A 27,728-nucleotide genomic window follows, 5' to 3' on the forward strand; every position below is an offset into this window, starting at 1 on the left:
AGAGAAATCGCAAGCAATCGTAATGAGACATAATCGTCTACGTAGCACTCTTGATAGTAGTGCTAGACTACATTCAACATTGAATGGAATTATTGTTATATACAGTGAAACAGTTAAAAATCTTGGCATTTTTATGGATAGCGATTTAAATTGGAACACTGAAGTAACACACACTTACAAAAAATATTTCTTCAATTTTATTTCTTGTTTCATATGAAAGAATTTCTACCACTTGGTCTAAAAAGAATCTTATTCAGACGCTTGTAATGTCCCATTTTGTTTATTGCGATTCCTTGTTAACTAATGCAATTTCACTCTTGGCCGAGAGACTAAAACTTGTTCATAATGTGAGCATACGATTCATCTGCAAGTCCACACCTGTGCAGTAACCGTTAGCGCGTCTGGCTGCGAAACCAGGTGACCCGGGTTCGATTCCTGGTCGGGGCAAGTTACCTGGTTGAGGTTTTTCCGGGGTTTTCCCTCAACCCAATATGAGCAAATGCTGGTTAACATTCGGTGTTGGACCCCGGACTCTTTTCACCGGCATTATCACCTTCATCTCATTCAGACGCTAAATAACCTAGATGTTGATAAAGCGTCGTAAAATAACCTACTAAGAAAATCATCTGCAATACTCGTAAATTTGACAATATATCATCTCCCCTCCAGTTATTTTCATGGGTGTGTCTGAAGGAAGGAAGAACAATATATTCACTGTATATGGTAGGCCTATTTAGAATCATGTATATTTCTACTTCGAATTATCTGCTAACGCGCTTCCAATTTCTTACAACTCTTCGAAACCGGCATCAAGCAATTCTTTCTATTTCTCATAACAGAACGTCTTTATACTCATCCTCCTACGCTGTAGAATACCTCGCCCTTGGAATTCGTTACATAATGACGTCAGGGACTACCGGACTTTATCATAATTCAAACTTATAATGAAAAATTTTGTCTTATTGAATGTTTTTTAGGTATTGCTAGAAGTTTTGATTTACGTGTTTCTTTTTCACTCTAAATTAAAATTGCAAGTTTCATGTATTTGTTAGTTAATTAGTTAGGATATAATTAATTACGATACTTAATCATTCATCTAAAGTTTGTGTGACTGCAACCTGTGTGTATTTTTGTGTGGATTTACTTTGTTTATACTGTGATTTTTTTCTTTTTATTTATATTATTGTATTTGTATTTTTGGAAGAAGAGAAGGAATGATGGCCTTAACTACACCAGAATAAATTCTTCTTCTTCTTCTTCTTCTTCTCCCTTCAAGGATTAGGTGATATCACCAGTTCCGGTCTCTATCGTCCAGCTACCTCTTGCGAGGTCTACCCAGATCCCTTTTCGCGATCGGGCGATAATTCATTATCTTCTTTGGTAACCTATTCTCTGCCATTCTGTCAACATGATCTTTCCATTTTGTTTTATTTTCTTCTACCATGTCGTATACTGACAAAATATTGAGGTCTGATCTTATTGTTTCATTTTTTTTATTTTATCGGCTTTAGTGCATCTTCTTACGTATCTCATAAACTTCATCTCTTTATTAAATAAATAAATGAACGAATGAATGAATGAATGAATGAATGAATGAATGAATGAATGAATGAATGAATGAATGAATGGATGAATGATTAGATAGATAGATAAATAAATAAATAATTAAATAAATAAATAGATGCTTTCTATAACAGCCAGCACTCTCTTCAGTTTGTGGAGTAACTCATGTAATCTTACATTGTTGTAATTATTATTTCTATCTCAAATTTTATTTTCAGTGATACTTAATATTTAAAATTTCTTTCCAGTTGTCATATACTACTTTCAATTACACACTATTACCACTGCTATATGTTCTTTAGTCAACTGACCGAAGACAGATTTGAATCTCACAAGTGATACCAAGAAGGCACCACTTATGAGACAACTAGGCCAGGAGATAATGGGGTAATGTGGCCAGTTCCTTTCCCCCTCACTACTATATATGCATTAAAATTAATTTCAGTATAGTGAATCATTTTCTTCCTTTTTGAGTTAATGACAAAGTCGCGGTTTCAAGAACCGACATTGTTTTATAAAACCTTATTAGAATATTATGCACATAGATGAAAATGTGGACACAATCACCCTTGGTGAACTAGAGGTTACACTTTAAGGAATTAAAAAATGGAAGTCACCAGGATCAAATGAGAGTAGTATTGAGTTTATCAAGTATTCTTCTTTTGCTTGGTTATTAAAGTTACTTGAATTCATAAATATAGAAAATTGTCATATACCTGACGAATGCGATAGTCCCAATTTATAAAAGAAGAAATACGTAAGAATTTGATAATTTTCGGGATAGAAGTTTATTTAATTAATACTTATTTAAAACTATTATCAAAGAACCTATTAGTAATAGTGAAAATTGCATTAACAATTGCATAACAAGCCTTTAAAAATTGAAGCCCTATCTTCCGTTCCGTCCTCTTATGTGACTATTATATCGAAAGTATACATTATCAAATAACTATATTACTTTATTTAAATATCATTCACCAAGAGAAGCAAGCTTATAGGTGGCTTATACTTATTGAGGTAATAGGCAGAAAAGTATAGAAGATAAACTTGCGAATTCTAAATGAGGTAGTACAGCAAGTGGACAGATTCAAATACTTGGGTGTACTGTAAGCAGTAACATGAGCTGCTGCATAGGAAGTCAAAAGGAAGTTAGCAATGGTAAAGGAAGCTTTTAATAGAAAAAGGAGCATCTTGTGCGGACCTCTGGAAAAAGAACTAAGGAAGAGACTAGTGAAGTGCTTTGTATGGAGTGTGGCATTGTATAAGGCAGAAACATGGAAGTTATGACGAAGTGAAAAGAAGCGAATAGAAGCATTTTAAATGTGGATAGGGAGAAGAATGGAACGTGTGAAGTGGACAGATAGAATAAGGAATGCAGCTATATTGGAAAGAGTGGGTGAAGAAGGAATGATGCTGAAACTGATGAGGAACAGGAAACTGAATTGGTTGACTAACTGACCGAGAAGAAACTGCCTACTGAAGGATGCACTTGAAGGAATGGTGAACGGGAGAAGAGTTTGGGGCAGGAGAATTTATCAGATGTATACGCCATAAAGTTATATGGATCATGTGAGGAGACAAAGAGGAAGGCAGAAAATAGGAACGATTGGAGAAAGCTTGTTTTGCAGTGAAAGACCTTCCTCTGGGCAGAACACTAAATGAAGTGAAAATATATGTACTGATACAATAATTTACATATACAACATACGTAAAAGTGAAAACAAAATAAGTGAGCAAGAGGAACAATAGAAAGAAAGAAGAATAGATAGGGCTAATATATGCTGGAATGTGATATTGCAGTTAATATTAATGCCAATAATATACAATTATTTTAAAATTAGTTAAGCTCGATTTTGAATTCTAGACGTACAATTTATTAATTTGTTCAACACCATGCTTAGCTGAAACGAACCATAAATATAACCATGACACAGCAATTCTTTCCGCAATCAACATGTTCAAGTAATAATAATAATAATAATAATAATAATAATAATAATAATAATAATAATAATAATAATACGGGGTAGGATTGTCTGAATAGAAATCTGTTGTAACTTTGTACACAATGTTATTATTCGTATTCCAGCTACCTTTAAGCTGGAATGAGGTTGCCTGATTCGAAGTATATGTGACGTCACAGCGCAGGTACAGGTACGTTCGTATATAAAATAGTTACGCATCCACTGCCCTCTTCTGGACGCAGTCATAGTGAGTAGTCTTATCGATCACTGCTCTTACTAATCGCATTATTTAAATAACTACATCTTTGTGGCTAATTGAAGGTTCATTGCAGAGGTAAAATGGCTTAGGTAAGACGCTCAAGCGTAGTTGAGGATTTTGAACATATGCTTTCACTGTCAATATAGACAACATTACATATAAATTGCATAAAATAAACGTAAAAGTGACAAAAAAACAGTGCACTGAAAGACACGGCAATACCTAAAGGCGCAGAAAGTGTGTTGAACGTGATCCAAAAGAACCAGTACCATCACAATCTAAAAAGTATGAAGATATAAACTCGACGTTTAGCATGGATTTGTGTAGTCTACCATGATGTTCATTGCCAATATCCAAATAATTAATTAATTAAATGATCTACAATTCAGGAAATTTCCAGAAAAGTAGCCTACATCCTACATCGAAAATTAGTGGTTTTCCATGATAGGCGACATATAGGGGAGACCCGGGCGAAACGAATAACCCGGGCAAAGAAAATGGTCCATATTTCTTAGAAACGCCAATAGTTAGCGCTTTCTGAAGATTTTGCTACTGGAACTGACTTGTCGTCATTCTAGCTAGTAAGAGAAGAAGTCAGCGTGTGTTTGAAGAAAATTGACTGTTTTCTTAAAATATTTCAAGGTAAGAGAAACAAATGTACAACAGACAATACTGCAGAAACTTTTTGTTATGTGATAGTAATATATAGGCGATACGATTACTTCTAAAGTGCCGTACTGTCGAAGAAGATTATTGACGTTTATGTTTGCATAATCTTAAAAGAAAAGCGAAATGGAGTCTGCGTGCAAAGTCAATAGGGCAAAGTGGATAACTATCCCCTTTGCCCTGCCACCTTTATTTCACTATATAAATCTTAGCTGTATTTTTGTATGTATTTGTCTATTGTAAGAAAGCATGTTAGATTATTTTACATAGTGGAGGCATTAAGTCACAGTAATTACATTATAAATCAGTAACAATGATCTTAATTTTTACTTTAAAAGGTCGTAATGTGTTTTCATATGGTTTAATTTTTCAAGAGGAAGACGGAACAAGCCAAATTGTCTGAAGAAACCATGAAGAAAGCACTTGTAGAAATAAAAACTTCCAATAAATGTTTCTGCTATCTGGCCATACAACCATAATGTGTTTGTTGATGAAGATTTTGCTCTAGATCAACTTACAGATCGGCCACTTGAGATAGAAATCAGCGAAACGACAACTGGCTCAGATTTAACAAATTCTGCGGTGCCAGCTTCTTCAGCGGTGGAAGAAACAGTTAATGTTCACTCAGAATCAACCACCTCTGTGATGTCGTTATCTTCAGAGATTGAAGGAATATTCAATACATCAATTACACTCAGATTTTCAGTTCCTGTTACACGAAAACCCTCAACATCGTCAGCAAGAGAATCCAAGTCAGTTCTTTTGATTTAGACCAGTGCCAAAAGTGGATGCTCGAAAGATACGAGGTAAACGAAGAAAATTTCAGCGCTCTGAAGTTCTTAGATCTATACCGATTAAAAACGTTGAAAGAGAACTAACTTATGGGCAGGAGGAAAAACAGAAGAAATTCAAGTCTTCAGTGCCAGTGAAACGCCGACTTGTTCAAATTTGTATTTTGTACTAATCTAACGTGCTGTAACGGGCTGTAAATAACACTTCCTATCGTCTAATATAACTAATTAACATCGTGTTTATGTGTTGATTTAATTTTATTATCAGTGAATAAAAATTAAATAGAAATTTGAAAATGTTATAGGGATATTCACTTTGCCCGGGTTATTTATTCGCTTTGCCCGTGTACCCGGGCAAAGCGAATAATTAACTATATTTTTTTCTTAAATCATATCACTGTGCGTAGATACGAGAAACGAATTGCTGTTTTTTATATATGTGGACAAAATGTGTCACAACCAATGTCATGAAGATTTTACTTCGGGAACACCAAAATATAGCCTGTGCATTGTTTATTCTTATCTTATCCGCTTTGCCCGGGTTTCCCCTACAATATCCTAATGAAACACGAAAAAAAGCCAGACAATAGGAATATCTTGTCCTACCTCATGCATCAATAACGTCATGTGCTGTTGAAAAAATTTAGTGCAATATAAAATAATTCATTGTAAAAATCACGACGACAATGAACATCACGACTCAAGCATATGTTTATTAGTATAGTTTCAGAATGTCGGGAGTTGTCTGTACTCCACGTACACGCAGCGATGACCTGTTTGTTTATATCCTTATCTGTTGCATTACCTGTTTCGGTGTACTATATACCCAATGTGTCTTTAACTTCAGTCTTTACACAGCTGGAATACGGATCCTAGTTATTATCAGGCTTCGGCTTAGGGACACAGAGTAACCAGTATGAGGTTTAGAGTACACAGAGTCTAAATGACGTCATGACCCGTGTGCAGTCACTCGACTGCAACAGCACAGGTGGGTTCATAATGTGCATTACCGTTGTATGTAGGCCTATTCCTGCTTGGCTGCGGTACGTGTAACAGGCTTCGGCGTAGGGACACCTGATTGAAGGTTACAACTCACGTTAATACTTTAATGGTAGACATTTATTGTCTACACTAGGAATGTACTGTATATACTGCATTTGTACAGGGTGAAATATATTTTGTGCCTTACTATGACGAACTGTTTACATGTTGAGACACGAAGTAACGGCGCGCTCCATCACCCACTCCACTCGACCAACACAACACTATCAACCGTGCGTTCTGAACTTCATGCGTTTCTGTGCCCAGGACCGAAGCCTGGTTATTACATTCAAAATATAAGCAATACTTTAACTATCTGTTATTCCCCTTTGAGGGGAGGGGTACGGTCTAGGGACTGCACTCACAAGCATATAGCTTGAGTGAGCTCATTTTACTTTCCAGAATGCAATGCTGTGCATACCCCAATGCTCCGCGTGCTGCAGATTCCCACGTGGGCTAATCTCGAACTCTCCTACAACCTACAGAATCCCTTCACCTTTCCACGTAAACTTCACCGCAGCCTCTCAATCTCTGTACCACGAGTTACAATGAGCCCGAGGGGAGAGTCCACGGTACATAACACTACCATCAGCAACAATGACCACATATCACAGGGTTCAAGTTCGGTGGCGGTTCAGCCCACTGTACAATGTAGGGAAGCCTTAATATGGAAAAGAAACAGAGATTATAATGAATAAAGAGGGGAAGTGTAATGTTCATATCGAAATGAGTCCGCGGTTCGACGCCAAAAGTTACCAGCAATTCTATTTCAATTAGTTGAGAGGAGATCTTGGAAAAACATTGACAGAAAACTTGTTCCAACCAGAATTCGAATTCTGGTCCTTTCGTTTCACGGTTAGACATTGACATTGGACAGATCAAATTGGCCCAGAGGGTGGGGGAGGACAATCGGCATTAATGGAAGTATATATGTCAGTGCTATGTACTCGTCGCCTATACCACCAAGGAAATGCCTTTGCCACTTATTTCTGTTAGAGACTCAATAAACCCTAGTGCGATAGTGCGGCTGGAAGGATTCGAACAATAGAGAACACTCACGACCCCAATGGAAACGAACCAGCAACTTCACGCCTTTGCAGCGTTATACATTAGACCGCGACGACGCTATTGCGCGCACCAGGCAAAGTTAAACACAACCCACTGTCATTACTACTACCATCATTAACTTCTAAAAAATTCAACTGTGTTGATCCGTTCCGTCCTTGGTGAACAAAGTAAACTCAAGTTGGATGTTTACAAGTGAATCGGTCGGAGCTAAAAGTCATTATGTCAAAAAATCCAATTTTTATGTTTTTATTTAATTAGAGGTTTAAAAATAAGCTGCAGCAGACGGTGGAGAAAAGAATTTTGTCAGACTTCTCCTTATGCTAGTAATCACTATTCATACCAGGGCATACGGAGGAGAAAAGCATTTTGTCACTGACAACATGCCTTTCAGCGCCGGACATTGTGAGCTGTGTGGTAGCACTGAGGTAATACGACTCGCACTTCTTATGATTTCACGTGAAATATATTACCTCACTCAACAATGAACATATTCTTTTTAAATTTCAATACTTATTCTCTTCGTTATATTGTGTGTTATAGTTTATGTTTGTGTGGTGATTTTGTGAGAAATGTCTCCAAAAAGGAAAAGAAATTAATCTAGTCACAAAAGAAATGTTGTTAAAAATGCTATTGTTAAAGGCTTGGCTGATGTAAATTAATGGTGGACAATAAGTAAATGAAAACAGGAGAAAACTTCAAGTTAGTGCAAATATAATATCACAAATTATGTCATTTAATTTCGTACTACAGAACTTATGAAAAATAGATCCGATTTTGATGTTTTGAATCATTTCAGTGAAGATGAAAAAAAGAACTATATTCTGGGAAGTTTAATATTTACAAAATAAAAAGCACGCCATGATAAGAATATGCATATCCTTAACAGCCAAAGGAAGATTTAATACTATAACACAGATTTCCTAAACACGGGCATTCTTATCTGTCATGTGGCAGAAATTTCGGCAAAAAAAAAAAAAATTAACAAGTTTGATAGAGCGCACAAACCCCAAGAATATGTAGAACTTTCAGCAAATAGCAAGAAGTAAGTTGCAATTCATGTTTTGGACCAAGCTGAAATATTAAATTTCGATACCTGGTGGCCTAAACTATTCAAGAAAATCGCTATCTCTAATGCAACTAAATTACTTGAAAGAAACAAAAGCAAGTATTCCCTCTTGCATATTTTTAACAATTTGTACATGGCGTTAAAAAAAAGTATCCAATATTTCAGGAGGTGCTAGTATGCATCAGAACAAGAAAATAATGTCTAATAAACATGGGTCCTACAACACATACTTTCTGAGATCTGAAAACTTGTTCATGAGAGGTGCTCAGTGTGGTGTCCATTCATGGCAATGCATTCCTCTGCCCTTCGGCGTAAGGAATCACTCACTCTTTGAAATTTATTTTAATACGTTAATAAGAAAGTCCTGATAACCATCCCCAGTTAATTTCTGTGACAGCACGTATGACTTCATTAATCTGTCACCAAGAACGCCTGTCCATACGGTGATTGAGAATCGGTGCTGATGCCTTGTTTCTTCAACTGAATGGAGATTTTCATCTGGGCACACATTCTGATTATGGAAATTCACAACACCATCTCTGCTGAACCCCGCTCAATTCCGCAACCAGAATTTTGTTTTCAGAATTCCTTGCAACGTATTGTTATTCCATGCCAGGGTGTCAATTACGGTATGATTATCTGGTAGTCTGCTGTATTGTACGGCAGAGAAATGCATTGCGATGAATGAACGTCACATTGAGCATCTCCTATTAACAACTCAGAAAGTATGTGTTGTACGAATCATGTCTACTAGACATTATTTTCTTGTTTTTATGCATACTATCACCTCCTAAAGTATTGGATTCTTTTTTTAACACTCTGTATATTTCAGATTTTACAGTTTCTTCAATGAAATGCATTCTCTCTGAGAAAGTCAGAGTTAAACATTCTTTGTACAAAGTTTCAAGATAAAACATATTATAATGGAAAAGTGCGAACCAATTCTAAAAAAGATACAGGATATTAAAATATTAGTTAAATGTGTGAAACCTAAGGCACAGACTTTAATAAAAAATTCTGAAATAGCCTGCAGGAGATACTACCGCCAGGGGAGGAGATGATAACTGATCAGTAATGGATAGAGAATATAACATGTAAGGTATTTGCACAGCTTTGTTTGTGCTAATTTTTTAAATAATTCTATTTAAATAACCTGTGTTGAGGACTTTTTATACAACTAAACCTATTATTATCTAGTGGGTATTTGTTTTTAATTTTGAGCACCTATAGTTCAAAAATTGAATTATTAGGTTTTGTATTAGTACTGGATAAACACAGCAGACTACTTCCTAACTCTATTTCATATTCAATAACCATATTTCGGTGAAGAAAAATAGAGTTATATAAAATTTCAAACTGATTCCATTACTGGAAATCAATTTCCGTGCTAAAAGGTATTATGTCAGTTTTATATAATAGGCCTAATTATTTGTAAATGATTAAAGAACTCTAAATAATTATCCATTATTGAAAACGATGTGTCTGTTGGTACTTTACAATACTGAATGAGTGAAAAATGTGTACAAAAAAAATCTTTCGAAGATATAACATGTTTTCCTTCTCCGGAAAAGTTGTAAAAACTACATAATGCCTTTTAGCTCTGACCGATTCAAGTGTAAATGTACTGAATGCTTTCGATGACCATAATATCACTATTACTATCACTGTCACTATCGTCATATCACTATCACTATCGTTATACCAGTATCACTATCATTATCATAACAATAACATTCATCAGTATCAACAAGATAACATAAAAAGATTGTCAGTTCCGTTATTTTAGGACGAAGTTAAACTGATGACATACAGCATCGCTTAAGGCAGTTCGACAGAAGTACAAAAACACATAAGCATATTAAAAAATTATATTCAAGTTATTTTATTTAAATAATTAATTTATATATGATATCTTATATTAATAAAAATCGAATTACCAACACACTGTTATAATTGCTGGTTGATCATCTAAGTCTAACTATGTATTATTGGGTGGATTGCGTGCTGTTCTTTAGGCCTACATTTCTAACTCAATAGCGAAATGTAGCCAATAGGATTTCTGTCTAGAGTTTTGTCCAGAACAGCAATATCATTAGAATATTAACATTACAATACCTGGTATGGATGTTCTTTAATGTCCGCCTCACATCCTCCAACTATCCTTGCATATTTACGTCTACATATGTTGGGACATATCGTCTGTTGAGGAATTGTTTCTCTACCTGTAAAAAACTGAATATTAAATGACAGGAAATTTTTTTTTTCAATTATTACACAATAATTTTATACAAAATTAATACATATTATGTACAATACATTTATTTAATTTCTGTGGAGATCTCGGTCCTTGCAGTCATGATGCTAAAGTTTTGGTACCTCAAATCGGCCAAATTTTGATCTCCATGACTGGTGATCGTCGTTGCACTACTTATTTGCGTCAGGCTTAAGTATTGCTATTCAACGCGGAAATGCAATGAGCGTTTTAGGTAGCTACTCTTACCGAATCCAGGCCTTTGTATCAATTCTTTCTCTTGTAAAATTTATTAAGTATTCTGTGTGTAAATATTTGTATTTTAGCTTTATACATGTGTAATAGATTGTATATTAGTTTATATAACTCCATCATATACACTGTAAATCTTATGTCACAAATAAAATTCATGCAATTTCCATGAAATTAAGATATCATATCTGTTTATGAATGTCTAGATTAAAATTTTGAAATGTTAGTCATCAGGATATAATTTTATAATTTGATCTAATTATTGTAATTGCTCCTTCTTCAACAATTACTATCATTATCAGCAGCATCTCAATTAATGTGTGGCTTGTTAATAATTATTAAACAATTGTTAAGATTTCAAATATAAGATTATTTATTTGTGAAGATGACTTTGGATATTGCAATCACGTGTTGAGATTAAACATGTTAGACGTTTACGAACGGTTTTATACTATATGAGATCACTTCGCTCTAGCCTTAAATATCGTATTCTGTACAAGTCGTATAGAAATCTAAGGAACAAATGCGGACGCAGAATCATTAAATGACTGTTGCTCAAATTTTAACTTAAAAACACAAGGAATGTCATATGCAACCAACTCGTAATAATAGTAACTCATCATAGCTTTGTAGGTTCATTACTTTCGACTAACACTAACAAAGAAACAAAAGAAAATGACATCATACGTGTTTTCTTTACACCATAACTGTAATTCGACTGATGTAAGAAAACATGTACTACCGATATCAATTTATCACCTGCCATAATAGTGAAAAATGGTAGCGTTAAAACAAGTAATTCTAAAAAAAGATAGCCTGTAATTATATTAAGAATCATGTATGTACGACTTGAGGGTTTCCCGGCGTTTGATGTACAATATCTCTTCTCGGGTTCTCAGCCAGGTGAGTTGGAGATTTGCTTCTAACCTTTCGATCGAAAAAATCGAAAAATCGAAGGAGAATTGGGAGGAAAATTTAAAAGGTACGCAAAACGCGTCCTTGCAAGGGGTTGGGGGCTGTACAAAACAAAATATGTGAGCTCCAAGCCTGTTGGCCACTAGTCTCACTCCGGGTTACGCTGCTCCCCTGAAGGAGCTCTAGAAAATTTTGAAGGGGAAGCCGAAATTGGACGTAACCTCTTAGGTGCCACATACGCGAGGGGGGCTGAGATTGATCAATTGATCACGGAACGGGGCGAGGAGGAGTTGGCTGGTGTTTGCCGTTAGGATGGCAAGACGCCGTCATCTGTTGTTCGATGACAAAGCAGGTGAAGGCCGTCGGAAGAAGCGCCGTGAAATCTAATCTGCAATTTGAGAGGTCCCTGTCCTTTCAATTTGCGACTTATTGAGTGACCTCGTATGTTCAATAGACTATTAATATTATCTGAACTAGGGCATACATAATTTATAATAAAGGTGGAGTATATATGGGGAAGGGCATATAGGTCCGTGGCCCATTTCTTATAGGGCTCATCCCGACATTTGTCTTACGCCTGAGGAAAACCACGGATTACCTTAGGCAGGATGAGTTGCCTCATATAAGAGACTAGCCAATTTGGCTATTATGTAGGAGGTCATGAGCCTTGTTGATTTGTCTCAATTTCGAGACCAGCCATTTGGCTATATGATGGCTCAATTGCGAAGAGGGGGGAGAGATGTAATTGTTAATTAGGGAGATTCATGGGGATATGAGTGCAGGTCCGTGGCCCATTTCTTTTAGGGCTCATCCCGACATTTGTCTTAGCGCCTTAGGAAAACCACGGAAAAACCTTAGGCAGGATGAGTTGTCTCAATATCAGAGACTAGCCAGTTGGCTCTTAGGTTGAATGACTCTATGAATCGATGGATATATACTAGCCAATTGGCTCTATTAGATTTCCATCGATCAACAAAAGTAGATAATGTTATGGAGGGATTTTGTTTAGCCCAGTTAAGACAAGGTCATTTTACAGCGGTTGCACTATCCAAGGAGTCTCATGGAGTTGAGTCGTGGCTACCAAAACCTGGGAGTAACGCCAGCCTCCCTGTCCTCCTGTCTCAATAGTATAGCTAATGGACCTGTCTGGTGTCTACGCCGTAACCTAGGATCATACTGGCCGAGGCCAGATATGAGCGGGTTGGGGTTAGCACGAGCTTCCGCATACAGGTTCCTAGCCAGTCGAGCAATGAACTCGTCTATGGTTGGCAACTCTAGTTCATCATGGAACTTTCTTCTCGAGGCGACTCGGGGGAGATGGGTAATGAGTCGAATCACCTGGTTTTGGACAACTTGGAGTTTACGGAGATGGGACACTGCCGCAAACCCCCATGCGGGTGCGGCATAGGTAATGACAGAGCGAATGAGGGCCTTATACATGGTAAGTCCTACCCTCAGGTTGTCAGGAGTTAAGGCCGCCAGAATGGGATAGTGTCTATCAGCCCGTTGGCCTTACGAAGAAGGGATTGGATGTGATCTCGGAAATTGAGATGAGAGTCCATAATGATCCCTAAATATTTAATTTGGTTCATCCACGGTATTTCTCGTCCGAAAAGTGTGGGTGGTGGTGGTATGTCTTCGAGCCTCGCTCTTAGTGAAAAGAGTATGGCCTGACATTTCTCTACATTGACCTTGATTCTCCAGTCGTGGAACCACGGCTGGAGGTGATCTAAGATCGACTGTAATCTACGGGACGCTAATCTATAGGTTTTGCCCATCGCCAAGAGGGCAGTGTCGTCTGCATAGATATACAGATGACTACTTCTGCCGTGGATATAGCGAAACGGGAGGTCATTGATGAATATATTGAAAAGTATGGGCCCGATAATGGAACCCTGTGGGACTCCTGCGTGAATTTCACGGGGGGTGGAGAAACTAGTGCCTACACGGGTTTTGAATGTACGACCTCGGAGGTAGTTAGAAATGAGGCGTATCATTCCATCTGGGACTCCCATGCCCAGTAACTTAACGAGGAGTCCCTCATGCCAAACCTTGTCGAATGCTCGCTCGATGTCCAGGTAAGCTGCAGCTACTACACGCTTCGTGCTCATAGCCCAGGTAATGTCCTCCGTCATGCGGAGTGCCTGGAGTGTAGTGGAACGACCAGGGTGAAAACCGAATTGCTCGTTCCTGATTTGGGGCAATACTACTTCAGTGAGGCGTCTATGTATGACCCGCTCCGCCAGTTTGCTGAGACAACTGAGGAGACTAATAGGCCTATAGTTGCTTGGATTCGTCTTATCCTTTCCGGGCTTTGGAAAGAGAACTACGTGAGCTTCTTTCCAGGGAATCGGATAGTGACCGGAAGCCAAGATGTTATTAATTATCTCTGCTATGCGGTTCATAGCTGACCTTGGGAGATGCTGCAATATAATTCCTTGGATACCGTCGGCTCCTGCGGCCTTATGAGGGCCGAGGCGACGAATGAAATGGGCGACCTCGTGGGTGTTAGTAGGTCGTATCCCATTTTCCGGCTCCCTGCTAAGGAGGTCTCGAACCGATTCCTCAACAGCTCTGATATAGGGCAAGTTTAAATTTTGTTCCACGGGTTGAAAAGTGGTCTCTAGAACGTCTGCCAGTGCGGTAGCCTTCTCCTCAGGAGTAAAGGCCGTGACATCTGGACCGACTACTAATGGGTGAATAGATTGAGACGGATTGGACAGAGCTCGAGATACACGCCAGACATCTGACATGTTTCTGCTGTCCATCGTCTCAACCTTGGATTTCCAAGCATCCACGACCGTTTCGTGGACCGCCTCACTGATCCGCCTGCGCAAGCGGTTCATTTCTATTCTATGTTGATCTAACCTAGTACGCTTCCACAATGTTCTTGCTCTATTGCGGGCGATCTTTAGGTCTCTAATATAGGCTGGGAGCTGCATCCGTCCCGGTTGTGAAGACCGTTTCGGTATTGCAGCAACCATTGCCTTCTTTATGCACTCCGTCAGGTCGCTAACTGACCTATCTATCCCTGCCGGAGTGACTTCAGGGGGGAGTGGTGGAAGCGTAGCGGCTACCTGGTCTTGAAAGAACACCCAGTCTGCCGCCTTGTAGTTGAATTTCTCAGCGGTTGGGGAGAGTTCGACTGGGTGCATGATCTCCATTATCACCGGTAGGTGGTCGGACGGAAGATCATCCAGGGTTGTTAGTCTCGCTCTAGTTGTGAGACCTTTCACCAGAGCGATGTCTAATATGTCAGGCAGTTGATTTGCAGCATCCGGTACGTGTGTGGGTTCCCTAGGGGCCATCACGACGTATCCGTTTCCTGTAGAATTAAGAAAAAGCCTATCGCCCTGCCGATTGGGGCGTTGACAGTTCCAGCTAGCGTGCTTCGCATTGAGGTCGCCGGCGACTACGAATCTATCGGATAGACTTGTCACTATATCTAAATCGCGTCCATCTAGTATGCCCGGAGGACTGTAGGCAGCCATAAGCAGAAAGGGGAGTCTGCCTATGTAGGCTCTAATAGCCACTGCCTCTAATGCCGCTAGCTGGGGAAGGAGATACTCACAGTGCGCAATCGTAGAACGAACGAACACCGCTACACCTCCGCCTCTTCTACCCGCTCTACCTTTCGATGGTGTCTAGTCGGTATATATGCAATAGTAGGGCTTCCCGCTGCGGGCCAATCAGGAGCTAGATCCTAGTCCCGACTGCCAGGCGCATTCTGATTGGTGGAAGCGGTAGCCAATCAGGAGCTAGTTGCTGGTCCCGACTGTCTGCCGTATGCTGGTGGTATAAGCGTATTGATGGCAGGTTTCCATGCTGTATTCAGCTGTAGACCCCCGTCTCTGTTGAAATTATTGCGATCTAGCTGGATTTCGATGGCTTCCTTGATAACCAAGTCCAAGCAACCTGATGTCTTGTCCAAGATGGTGGTGGCGGGAAGCCCTACTATTGCATTTATACCGACTGGACATGGTCTCACATCACTTCATTCAATGAAGAAGATGGCAGAGCTAGCCATCGAAAGCTTGGAAGCAAATCTCCAACTCACCTGGCTGAGAATCCGAGAAGAATCCTGTAGTATTTGAATTCAATTAAAAAAATCTGGGGTATTACTTTAACAGGTACACAATTGGGTACTACTTCATAGTGTTCTTTTACGTTTACAATTTTTTTCGTCTGTAGTTAATTCGTTTATAAAAATACTATAGAGCAGCGGTGACCAAAGCGGGTGTCGTGATTACATCGTGTAATCAGAGACGTTCAAACGGGTACGAGGAGTTTCCTGTATATTGCTGTGTGTTTCATTCACGTACTGAAGGTAAGCACGGTATCATTTCGATCTACAAACTCTGTCTCTACAAGCAGTAAGAGGTGGTTTCGTAAAGATTGAGAAGGAGAACTTTTTTGTTGTTCTGTCGGACAAAATGTAATTTGTTTACTTTGCTCAACGGTTCAATTATAAATATATAGAAACATTAATGCCACGCTGAATAGTGTATTATTATTATTTTTATTATTACTATTATTATTATTATTATTATTATTATTATTATTATTGACCGCTAAATATGTGTTTATATAATTCTTCTGTATATGCCTGAATATTCATGTTTTTAGATCTTCTCCCTAGATGGATATAATTTTATTATTAGGTTTTATTTAAATTTTAATCTTATTAGTTTTTAGATGAGGGTCACTATTTATTAGTTATTCATTTAATAATAATATTGAAGAAAAACTGATTCAATATTATGTGCCAACGAACTGTTAAACGCCGGGAATTGACATAGCCAGGAAGAGAAATATGAGATAAGTAAATGTTGGGAAGTCAGCTACCTATGGGGTTTGAAATATCTCGTGCTCTAAAGCCTTTTAATAGAACATAATTTCCCAAAAGAGTAATGATTAAAATAGCTTAAATAACTTGTCTCTAAGAAGTTTTTAATTTTGAAAAACTACGAATTTCTCGACTAAGTAATGAGAGAAGAATTTTGAAAATTCCTGATTATATTCAAGAGGAAGGTTAAAAAAAAGAAGCAAGAAAAATCGTATATTATTCACTGGCTCTTGATGACAGCAGGGACATTACTGAAACAGCAAAGCTTGAGATTTTTATCCGCAGGATTGATCAAGATGTTAGTACAGGAACCACCACTGTTTGTAGTTTTCATGCCAACTACCTTTCCTCCGTCTCCTTACTTCATAGGCCTGTCGCAGCTCGAGTTTTGGTCACCGCTGCTGTAGAGAGATGTAACATTATTCTCTTGCAACAGAACTAGGAACTGACACAAAGATACCCTGAGTTTTTAAATGGTGATTAAGTTGACTGCATGAAAAATACCTTCATGCAAATAATGACATTGTAATGCGACCAAGAAATTTAGCAAAGCGATTATTACTCGACCGAGGCGAGTGGAGACGCGGGCGTAATGTGAACTATCGCGATGACGCTATACGAACTTGACAGAAGTACAAGTGGCGCTCCGGGGTGCAGGATTCCAGTCGAGTAATACCTCATGACGTTACATTGCGGCTACATAAAGCTGAGGCAACAGAAATCCACATTTTACTGAGATGAAGAAAATGTCCAGTCCACAAACTCAAGTTCTTAAAATATTGATATTCGCATGTATTTGAAATCCATCAATAAAAAAGTTAACCCAAATTAAGCATATCTTTGGAACTTCTTTTAACATTCTCTCAAATACAAAGTCATAATAATAACATAGGCCTTAATTTTTAAAATTCTTATGTTTATGAATGTCACAATATTCATGTAAGTTTATCGTGCAATTACTTATATGTTGAAGTTTCTTTTTGTTTGAATTCTATTCCAATTCAAGCGATACTAATATTGAAAGATTAATCTCTATGTGAATGAGAAAAAAGAAACTCAATTAGAAAACTTGATTAAGACAGGGACTTTAAAAATTACTGCTAATGTTGCATTATAATATGAATAAATCATACCACGTACCAAACCAACAACAATAGACGTAATGAAGTAGGCCTAACACTAGTGTTGTCACGCGCAGCATGTCCATTGTCCATGTAATATCTATGTTGTTTCTGAAAAATTGGAGACCTTATTATTCTCGAGAATATATAGTTACAAACATTAAGCTATATTTCCCTCTAGGTATAGGCTACACTATAAAGCTGCAGGTAGCTGGGCAATAATTTATTAAGAATAGTTTTTGATCCTATTGCTTCGTTTATTTACACGATAAAAATTTACAAAATGGATATGGAACGAAAGCTCATATCTTCTGCCGTCCCAACTGCATCTCACATGCACCGAACAGTGAAACAGCTGTGGCAAAAAGAATCCGAGAAATAGCTTTGAAGACTCAACAATAATAGGCCTATATGGGTGAGATTGAGAGACTATCTTATTTGCGTAGGTCAGGTTACAATTCCTCCAAACCAAGTCTAAATTTAAATCAAACTCATTTTCGAAGCCTAAGGAAAATCTCTTTAAATGTACCTGAACATGTATTTATTCTCTCTACTTATTCATTAGGTATTAACAATAATTTTTTCTACGAAATTCAATAGCCTATGTTACCTAATTAAAATTCCATATTAATATGTACTAATACAATATTGCATACTGGGTACTTTTTTTCGGGAGATTGGCTATTCAGGAAATTGGATTCGGGATTTTGTACATTAATCGGAATCCGAGAAAACCCAATGTAAACCTCTTCTTAACAACACAGCATTGTTATTCTCCCTATTTTAAATCCCATTGAAGTTAAAGTTATGAGTGCAATATGAACTTAATTTCTTTATTCAAGGCTAACAGCGAGGCTAACAGAATTAAATGAAATAATTGAAAATTAAGGTATATTTTAAGTTGAATACTCTGTAAGCTAGTGACCAGTTGAACTGTTGCCTTTAAGTGTGTATTTTATTATTCGTAATGACGAATTTTGTCGTAAGGGAGAATTCCCACCACACACAAGTATGAATTCGTGGAACAGTGATTGTTTTTGAAGAGTTAGAATGAAGTAGTAATGTTTGTCTCCTTCAGATAAGGTAAAACAACCGTTATACTGTCATTTTTTTATTTGTACAAAAACAGAAACAAATTTTTATAACTTCATATTCCACTTTGTAACAACACCTGTACTACTATGTCCTGCACTACTTTTTCCTCTCTACCTTCAAAATGGACGAAATTACCTCTTCCAGTACAATATAAAGACAAAAAATAAAACCATGAACATAATCTATTTTCTAATATAGTTTAGACCATATGGATAAACGATATGAAATTCGATTACATGAGCACAATTTAATTACAAATCCCAGTAAAGAGAAAGTTTAAATTTTAAGATCTAGGCTACAATAGTGACATCTAATAGCCCCAAATATTATTTTATATTTGCGTCATAACCAACGAGATTTCAACAGATTTCAGGCTTCTTTGTAATACAGGATTCCATACGCGTGTTAATAATATTGTAATGTAAAAAATAGTTTACTGCAATTTATGTCTTCAAACAAGTAAGTGTAAAAGGTGTGCTATTACAAAACAATGATTTTAACGGTAATAGCGTTATATTTGCTTGAGAATCGTGGTTAGGAACCGTACTTTCTCCTAGGAGGCTACAAGTTTAAGAATTTCTGGATTTTTTAAGTAGACGACTCGTGTGCATCTAGCAAGTGAAGTACTTAACTGACGGCTCAAGCGACTCTTGTTTCGTCAAGTGTGACAGAAAAAACATGAACCACTTTAACAATTATACTAATGTATACAATTTAAATGATTAACATTATATACACTAGAATATGCTATTTTTACTTTGTGCAATATAATAAAGAATGTAAGCGTACATTGATCAAAAATTATTTACAGTATATACACTAGAATACTTTATTTTTTATTATTTACACTATAATAAATCAATAATGTATGCCTACATTGATCAAACATTATTTACACTATGTACACTGGAATACTCATTTTTTACTATTTTCACTATAATAAAGAATGTAAGCCTACATTGATACAACATTATTTTCACTCTTAAGCTAATGCGCAGTGTTTTGTATTGTAATGCAAGGTATTTTATTTCACCCTACTTATTTTGTAAATTGTATATAATAGTGTAAATAATGTTTGATCAATGTAAGTCTTCATTCTTTATGATAGTGTATATAGTGAAAATAGTGTATTCTAGCATACATAACGTAAAGGGCAGTCAGGCGTTAAATACTTTCAAAAGCCCTTTGTCAGAAAGACTGCTCTTCGTCTATAGAATATTATCTTTCTTCAAATAATACTTTTGTAGAACATGGTATAGCAGTGTTCCTTCATTATGTTAATCATTCTTTCGAACCAATTTGTCTTATTTAATACTAAATTTTAAGTGCTTAACTCTTAGAATGGCATATAAGTATACATATCTCAATTTTGCTCTTACTGTCATTATTATTATTATTATTATTATTATTATTAATATTGTTATTATTATTGTTATTATTATCATCTTTATCATTTTTATCATCATTATTATCATTATTATTAGAGCTATTATTATTATAAACATTACCTTTATTATTATTATTATTATTATTATTATTATTATTATTATTATTATTATTATTATTATTACTCCGTTGTTTCCTGTGTTGAAGTTATTTATTCTTCCTATTGTATTTTTTATACTGGTTGAGTGGAAGAGAAGGTGCTCTGTCTTTAACTCTGCCAGTACCAGTAAAAATGAATCAAATGAATTAACAAATAATTCAAATTATAAGAAAGGTCATGGTACTATCAGTCATTCCCGCTAGAATGCATTTTCAACAGTCTCCGAAGCCTAGTTTTGGACAGACAGACAGATAGACGGACGGACGGATAGATAGACAGACAGACAGATAGGTATATAGGTAGGTAGATAGATAGATAGATGGATGGATGGATGGATGGATGGATGGATGGACGGACGGACGGACGGAAAGAAAGATAGATAGATAGATAGATAGATAGATAGATAGATAGATAGATAGATAGATAGATAGATAGATAGATAGATAGATAGATAGATAGATAGATAGATAGATAGATAGATAGATAGATAGATAGATAGATAGATAGATAGATAGATAGATAGATAGATAGATAGATAGATAGATAGATAGATAGATAGATAGATAGATAGATAGATAGATAGATAGATAGATAGATAGATAGATAGATAGATAGATAGATAGATAGATAGATAGATAGATAGATAGATAGATAGATAGATAGATAGATAGATAGATAGATAGATAGATAGATAGATAATTTCGAGGGAAAAATTGTTCCGGAGTCGGGTATCGAACCCAGGACCTTTGGTTTAACGTACCAACGCTCTACCACTGAGCTACTCGGGAACTCTAACCGACACCGATCCAATTTTTCCCTCTATATCCACAGACCTCAAAGTGGGCTGACAACCGTCAAGCAACCAACTTCGAGTGCACACTAACTCCGTGTGACTTAAATTGTGGCTTTCTGTTAACGAACAGTGACGTGTATTATGCAAATCAAGATTTCAGGTATAACTCCCTGTAAAGTTGATTTGAATAATTTCGAGGGAAAAATTGTTCCGGAGTCGGGTATCGATGATTTGCAGATAGATAGATAGATAGATAGATAGATAGATAGATAGATAGATAGATAGATAGATAGATAGATAGATAGATAGATAGATAGATAGATAGATAGATAGATAGATAGGTAGGTAGGTAGGTAGGTAGGTAGGTAGGTAGGTAGGTAGGTAGGTAGGTAGATAGGTAGATAGGTAGATAGGTAGATAGATAGGTAGGTAGATAGGTAGGTAGATAGGTAGGTAGATAGGTAGGTAGATAGGTAGGTAGATAGATAGATAGATAGATAGATAGATAGATAGATAGATAGATAGATAGATAGATAGATAGATAGATAGATAGATAGATAGATAGATAGATAGATAGATAGATAGATAGATAGATAGATAGATAGATAGATAGATAGATAGATAGATAGATAGATAGATAGATAGATAGATAGATAGATAGATAGATAGATAGATAGATAGATAGATAGATAGATAGATAGATAGATAGATAGATAGATAGATAGATAGATAGATAGATAGATAGATAGATAGATAGATAGATAGATAGATAGATAGATAGATAGATAGATAGATAGATAGATAGATAGATAGATAGATAGATAGATAGATAGATAGATAGATAGATAGATAGATAGATAGATAGATAGATAGATAGATAGATAGATAGATAGATAGATAGATAGATAGATAGATAGATAGATAGATAGATAGATAGATAGATAGATAGATAGATAGATAGATAGATAGATAGATAGATAGATAGATAGATAGATAGATAGATAGATAGATAGATAGATAGATAGATAGATAGATAGATAGATAGATAGATAGATAGATAGATAGATAGATAGATAGATAGATAGATAGATAGATAGATAGATAGATAGATAGATAGATAGATAGATAGATAGATAGATAGATAGATAGATAGATAGATAGATAGATAGATAGATAGATAGATAGATAGATAGATAGATAGATAGATAGATAGATAGATAGATAGATAGATAGATTTATTTAGTAATATTATACATACCGATGTAGTATATTATCATAATTTTCTCTTAAATCCAATGCCAGAGTCCTCTCACCGTACGTGCTTTGCACGTAAAACAAGACCTACTTTGTAGGTCTAACCCCGCTCACCTATGATTAGATCCAACCACTCTCCAAAAGAACACACAGATTAAAATGAAAATGGTACAAACAAAACACATATAATATATCCTAACTTAAAACAGGCATAGTGAATAGTACATCATCTGCAGCACTAACAAAATGTGTTTCCTGTTAGTACCTGTGCCACGCACCAAACATGATGTCGCGCCAGTATAGACTATGAACAACTAACCTTATATCCGTACGTCCTGGGGCAGAATACGGTCCCTAATCATGAAAGAGGAGGTTATGGTACTCGTTTAGTACCTTCATATCTAAATAAAATGTATAACTTAAAATGGACGAAAAGTTATATTGGTTACAATTACTCTATTTGTCGGTCCCTACATATAGAACATACTTTATAAACATTAAAAACTTGAGGTAGGCCTACATTACTTATTGTAAGTAAAGTAATAATTAGAAATGTGAAATATATGGATCCTACTTAACAATAAAGAAATTCAACTGTATCTATTCACCTATTTCCTGTACACAGCAATGTGCACCACATGAATGAGAGATGCAGAAAAGGAGATTTTCCCTCAAGAGCAAATTATTATTGAGCAACAAACGAGAAAAATAATTATGAGTACAAGTCTACAATTAATATTAAAACATGAGCGTAATTGAAGTTTCAATCACGTGAAATAACTTTGATAAGCTAATGCAATATAAGATCTTAATTGTTACTACCGCAAAAAATATGCATTATTTCCTTTAATGCCCTGTAAAACTAGGCTAATAAACTACTTAAAATTTAATTCTGTAACATAATGAAGATACACATGTATTTTCAAATGCATTAATTAATTTGAGCAGTAATAGGATATTAAGATAATTCTTTTCTTATTAGTAGAAATGAAGGCTTAGAGCCGTAGCGGGCCAAGCGCCATTTATTAAAAATGAAGAAACAAGGGTTAAAGTTAAGTAAATACTATAATTTAATGAAGATTGACCTATCATTTAATTTTAGTGTGCATACTTCATCTTACTTGCTATATGTTTTGTTAAATTATGGTAATCACTTAATTTTAACTCTTGTTTTCTCCGATTTTAATAAATGGCGCTTGGCCCACTGTGGCTCTGAACCTTTCAAATATTCTCGGTAGAATTAAATTATTGCTTGGAATATCTTACAATTTCGGATAGAACGTAGAACGTATATCTGAATCTGTTTTTTTTCAGTAATAGACCCAATGTTTCCGTTGTTTCTCAGTACCTTGGTATCACTGTATTAAAAGTACAATATAGTGATGGACAAATCTTCTTATACTAAAATAAATATAGCCTGTATATACTCTGTGTAATGTGAGCTAGTAGCACTCATTTCAATGTCAATGTGCGTAAGTTGCTAAATGAAAGGTTCCGTGACAGATAGATAGGGAGAGGTGAACGAATTCCTTGGCCTCCACCCTCTCCGGACCTAAACCCATGAGAATTTTACTTATGATAGCATTTGAAAGATCTTGTTTATGAAACCCCGGGGCAAGTTATACAGAGTATTCGCGCCCTTATTGTGGAAGGCTGCCAAACAATACATTCTCCAGGGATACATCAGCGTCTCCGGGATGCAATGCAACGGCGGGTTGATGTATGTATTTGTGCTAATGGAGAACATTTTGAACAGTTCTTATAACGCAAAGTTTCATGTAATATTTTCTTGTGTGTTTCACATGACATGTACGCAGAGTTGTAGAAAATCAGCTCTAACAGGGAAATGAAGCGGTTTCGTACCAATGTTTGTATAATATAATCATATTTTCATCCTGTGGATGTGAAAAATATTTCCATAAAGTTTTGACATACCTTTTTGTTACATCTTGTATTATTATACACCAAATATTATATCAATATTACAACAATGGAAATATCTCGAAACGTGAATCGAAATAATGATAATAATAATAATAATAATAATAATAATAATAATAATAATAATAATAATACTTTATTACCAGAACAATGGTACATATTGATTTCTTATAATATAATAACTCTGTAGCACTCCCAGAAAGAGTAAGTTACATACTCGTGCTCAGAGAGCATATGGCTAATATGCCATTAAAATTAAATAAATTACACTTTTTGTTTTCAATTTGATTCAGTTAGATCTAGTACACTAAAAAGCGTATTTACTAAACTAAACGTCATTACTACCGCTACGATCAAGCAATTTACTAAAGAACTATACATTGTGACTTGACTTGTTGATTTTTCTGATTCTCTTCTGCCCTTCAACCTTTATTGAAGTGTCAATATTGAGAGTCTTAACATTGCCTTACTTATGGCTTTTAAGAAACCCGGAGGTTCATTGCCGACCTCACATAAGTCCATAATTGGTCCCTATCATAAGCAAGATTAATCCAGTCTTTATCATCATATCCCACCTCCCTCAAATCCATTTTAATGTTATCTTCCCATCTACGTCTCGACCTCCCCAAAGGTCTTTTTCCCGCCGGCCTCCCAACTAACACTTATATGCATTTCTGGATTCGCCCATACTTGCTATATGCCCTGTCCATCTCAAACGTCTGGATTTAATGTTCCTAATTATGTCAGGTGAAGAATACAATGCGTGCAGTTCTGTGTTGTGTAACTTTCTCCATTCTCCTGTAACTTCATCCCTCTTAGCCCCAAATATTTTCCTAAGAAACCTATTCTCAAACACCCTTAATCTCTGTTCCTCTCTCAAAGTGAGAGACCAAGTTTCAAAAACATACATACATACCCTTAATCTCTGTTCCTCTCTCAAAGTGAGAGACCAAGTTTCAAAAACATACAGAACAACCGGTAATACGAGGTGTTAAAAAAGTATCCAATATTTTAGGAGGTGCTAGTATCCATCAAAACAAGAAAATAATGTCTAATAAACATTTGTCCTACAATACATACTTTCTGAGATATGTATACTTGCTCATAGGAGGTGCTCAATGTGACGTCATTCATGGCAATGCATTCCTCTGCCCTTCGCCGTAAGGAATCACGTACTTTTTGAAATTGACCTGGTTGTTCTTGATAACCAAAAATCTAGGGGATTTAGGTTTAGGAAACGAGCAGGCCAAGGTGTGGGCTCTCCCCAATCAATCCAGCGGTCCTGAAATGTCAGCGTCAGGTGTTCACGCTCATTGCGGAAAAAATGTGCTGGTGTGCCATCATGCATGAACCACATCTGTAGTCTTTGCTGACATAGCACATACTCCAGCAAGGTAAGCAATACATTAATAAGAAAGTCCCGATAACGAACCCCACTTAATCTCTGTGGTAGCACTTATAGCCTTTAATCTATCGCCAAGAACGCCTGCTCTGATGTTGATTGAGAATCGATGTTGATTCTTTGTTTCTTGAACTGCATGGGGATTTTCATCAGCCTACACATGCCGATTACGCAAATTCACAACACCATCTCTGCTCAACGCCGCTCATATCTGCAACCAGACTTTTGTTTTCAGTATTCCTTGCGACGTATCATTCCATGCCAGGGATGTGTCAATTACTGTATGATTATCTGGTTGTCTGCTGTATTGTAGGGCAGAGAAAAACATTGTCATGAATGGACGTCACATTGAGCACCTCCTATGAACAAGTGTTCAGATCTCAGAAAGAATGTGTTGTAGGACCCATGTTTATTAGGGCTAGACTTTTTTCTTTTTTTCATGCATACTATCTCCTCCTAAATTATTGGATACTTTTTTTAACACTCTGTATAACTGTTTTATAAATTCTAACTTCAGATTTTTTAGAGCAGACTAGATTATAAAAGCTTCTCAACCGAATATTAAGAGGCATTTCCCACATTTAGTCTGTGTTTAATTTCCTTCCGAGTGTTACTTATATTTGTTACTGTTGCGCCAAGATATTTCAATTTTTCCACCTCTTCGAAGAATAAATCTCCAATTTTTATATTTCCATTTCGTACAATATTATCATAATCATATACTTTGTCTTTTCAGGATTCATTTCCAAGCCTATCGCGTACAGCTACAACAAAAATTTCCGTGTTTTCCCTAATCGTCTGTGGATTTTCTCCTATATTGACGTCATCCACATAGACAAGAAGTTGATATAAGCCGTTCAATTCCAAACCCTCTCTGTTATCCTGAACTTTCCTAATGGTATATTCTAGAGCGAAGGTAAAAGGTAAAGGTGATGGTGCATCTCCTTGCTTTAGGCCGCAGTGAATTGGTAAAGCATCCGTCAGAATTTGCCTATACGGAATCCGCTGTACGTTTCACTGAGACACATTGTAATTAATTGAACTAGTTTCTTCGGAATACCAAACTCTATAAGAATATGAAGTAACATTTTTCTCTTAACGAGTCATACGCCTATTTGAAATTTATGAATAACTGATGTACTGTGCCCTTATGCTCCCATTTTTCTTCAATGTCTGTCGAATAAAAAAATTTGATAAATAGTCGATTGATTACATGTAAAACCACACTGATGATCGCCAAATATTTCATCTACATACAGAGTTAATCTTCTCAAAAGAATATTGGACAAAATTTTGTACGACGTTAACTAAAGTGATATTCCTCGAAAGTTACTACAGGTATAGTCTTGTTCCCCTTCTTAAAAATGGGTACAATTATGGACTCCTTCCATTATTCTGGTACAATTTCAATTTCTCAAATAGCAAGTACAAGCTTACAAATTTCGCTAGATAATGCGCTCCACTCTCTTGTATTAATTCTGCTGAAATTTGATCGACACCTGGAGAATGTACTTTTTCAGATTTTCTATCGAAATTTCGACTTGAAAGAGTGTAGTTTCGAATATAAACGGCTCAGCAGTTTGTATTTGAAATTCATCCAGAAAATTTCTATCTGACGTATGTAGCTTACGTTTAGTAGTTGTCCATGATACTTTTTTCATCTGTTCAGTATTGAATGAGAGTTTGCTAGCAAGTCACCATTCTTAATCTTGATCACGTTTACCCTTGCCTGATATCCGTTCTTAAAATCCTTAATGTCCTTATATAAATCTCTAATGTTTTTTTTTTCTTACTATTTGTTTCTACCCCATTCAGTTTCTTCTTCAAGTAGGCCTAATATCTCCTTTTATTCCTTAGTGTACGACATGCTTCCCGTCTTTAATTGAAATGATTA

General features: G+C 36.2%; 1 protein-coding gene across 1 annotated transcript in view; it reads right to left on the reverse strand.

Annotated features, from left to right (window-relative positions):
• The window catches only part of LOC138698860 (trypsin alpha-4-like), a 41,531-nt gene extending 18,378 nt beyond the window's left edge, over window positions 1–23,153 (reverse strand). Inside the window, exons 1-3 of the mRNA XM_069825070.1 lie at window positions 23,100–23,153; window positions 17,823–17,914; window positions 10,534–10,640 (exon numbers count right to left, since the gene is read on the reverse strand). Of these exons, the coding sequence (XP_069681171.1) occupies window positions 10,534–10,640; window positions 17,823–17,914; window positions 23,100–23,131 (231 nt within the window). The 5' untranslated portion in view covers window positions 23,132–23,153. The remainder of the gene's footprint in view (window positions 1–10,533; window positions 10,641–17,822; window positions 17,915–23,099) is intronic.
• Window positions 23,154–27,728: the final 4,575 nt, after the last annotated feature.

This window comes from Periplaneta americana, chromosome 4, assembly GCF_040183065.1.
Source record: "Periplaneta americana isolate PAMFEO1 chromosome 4, P.americana_PAMFEO1_priV1, whole genome shotgun sequence".
NCBI lineage: Eukaryota > Metazoa > Arthropoda > Insecta > Blattodea > Blattidae > Periplaneta > Periplaneta americana.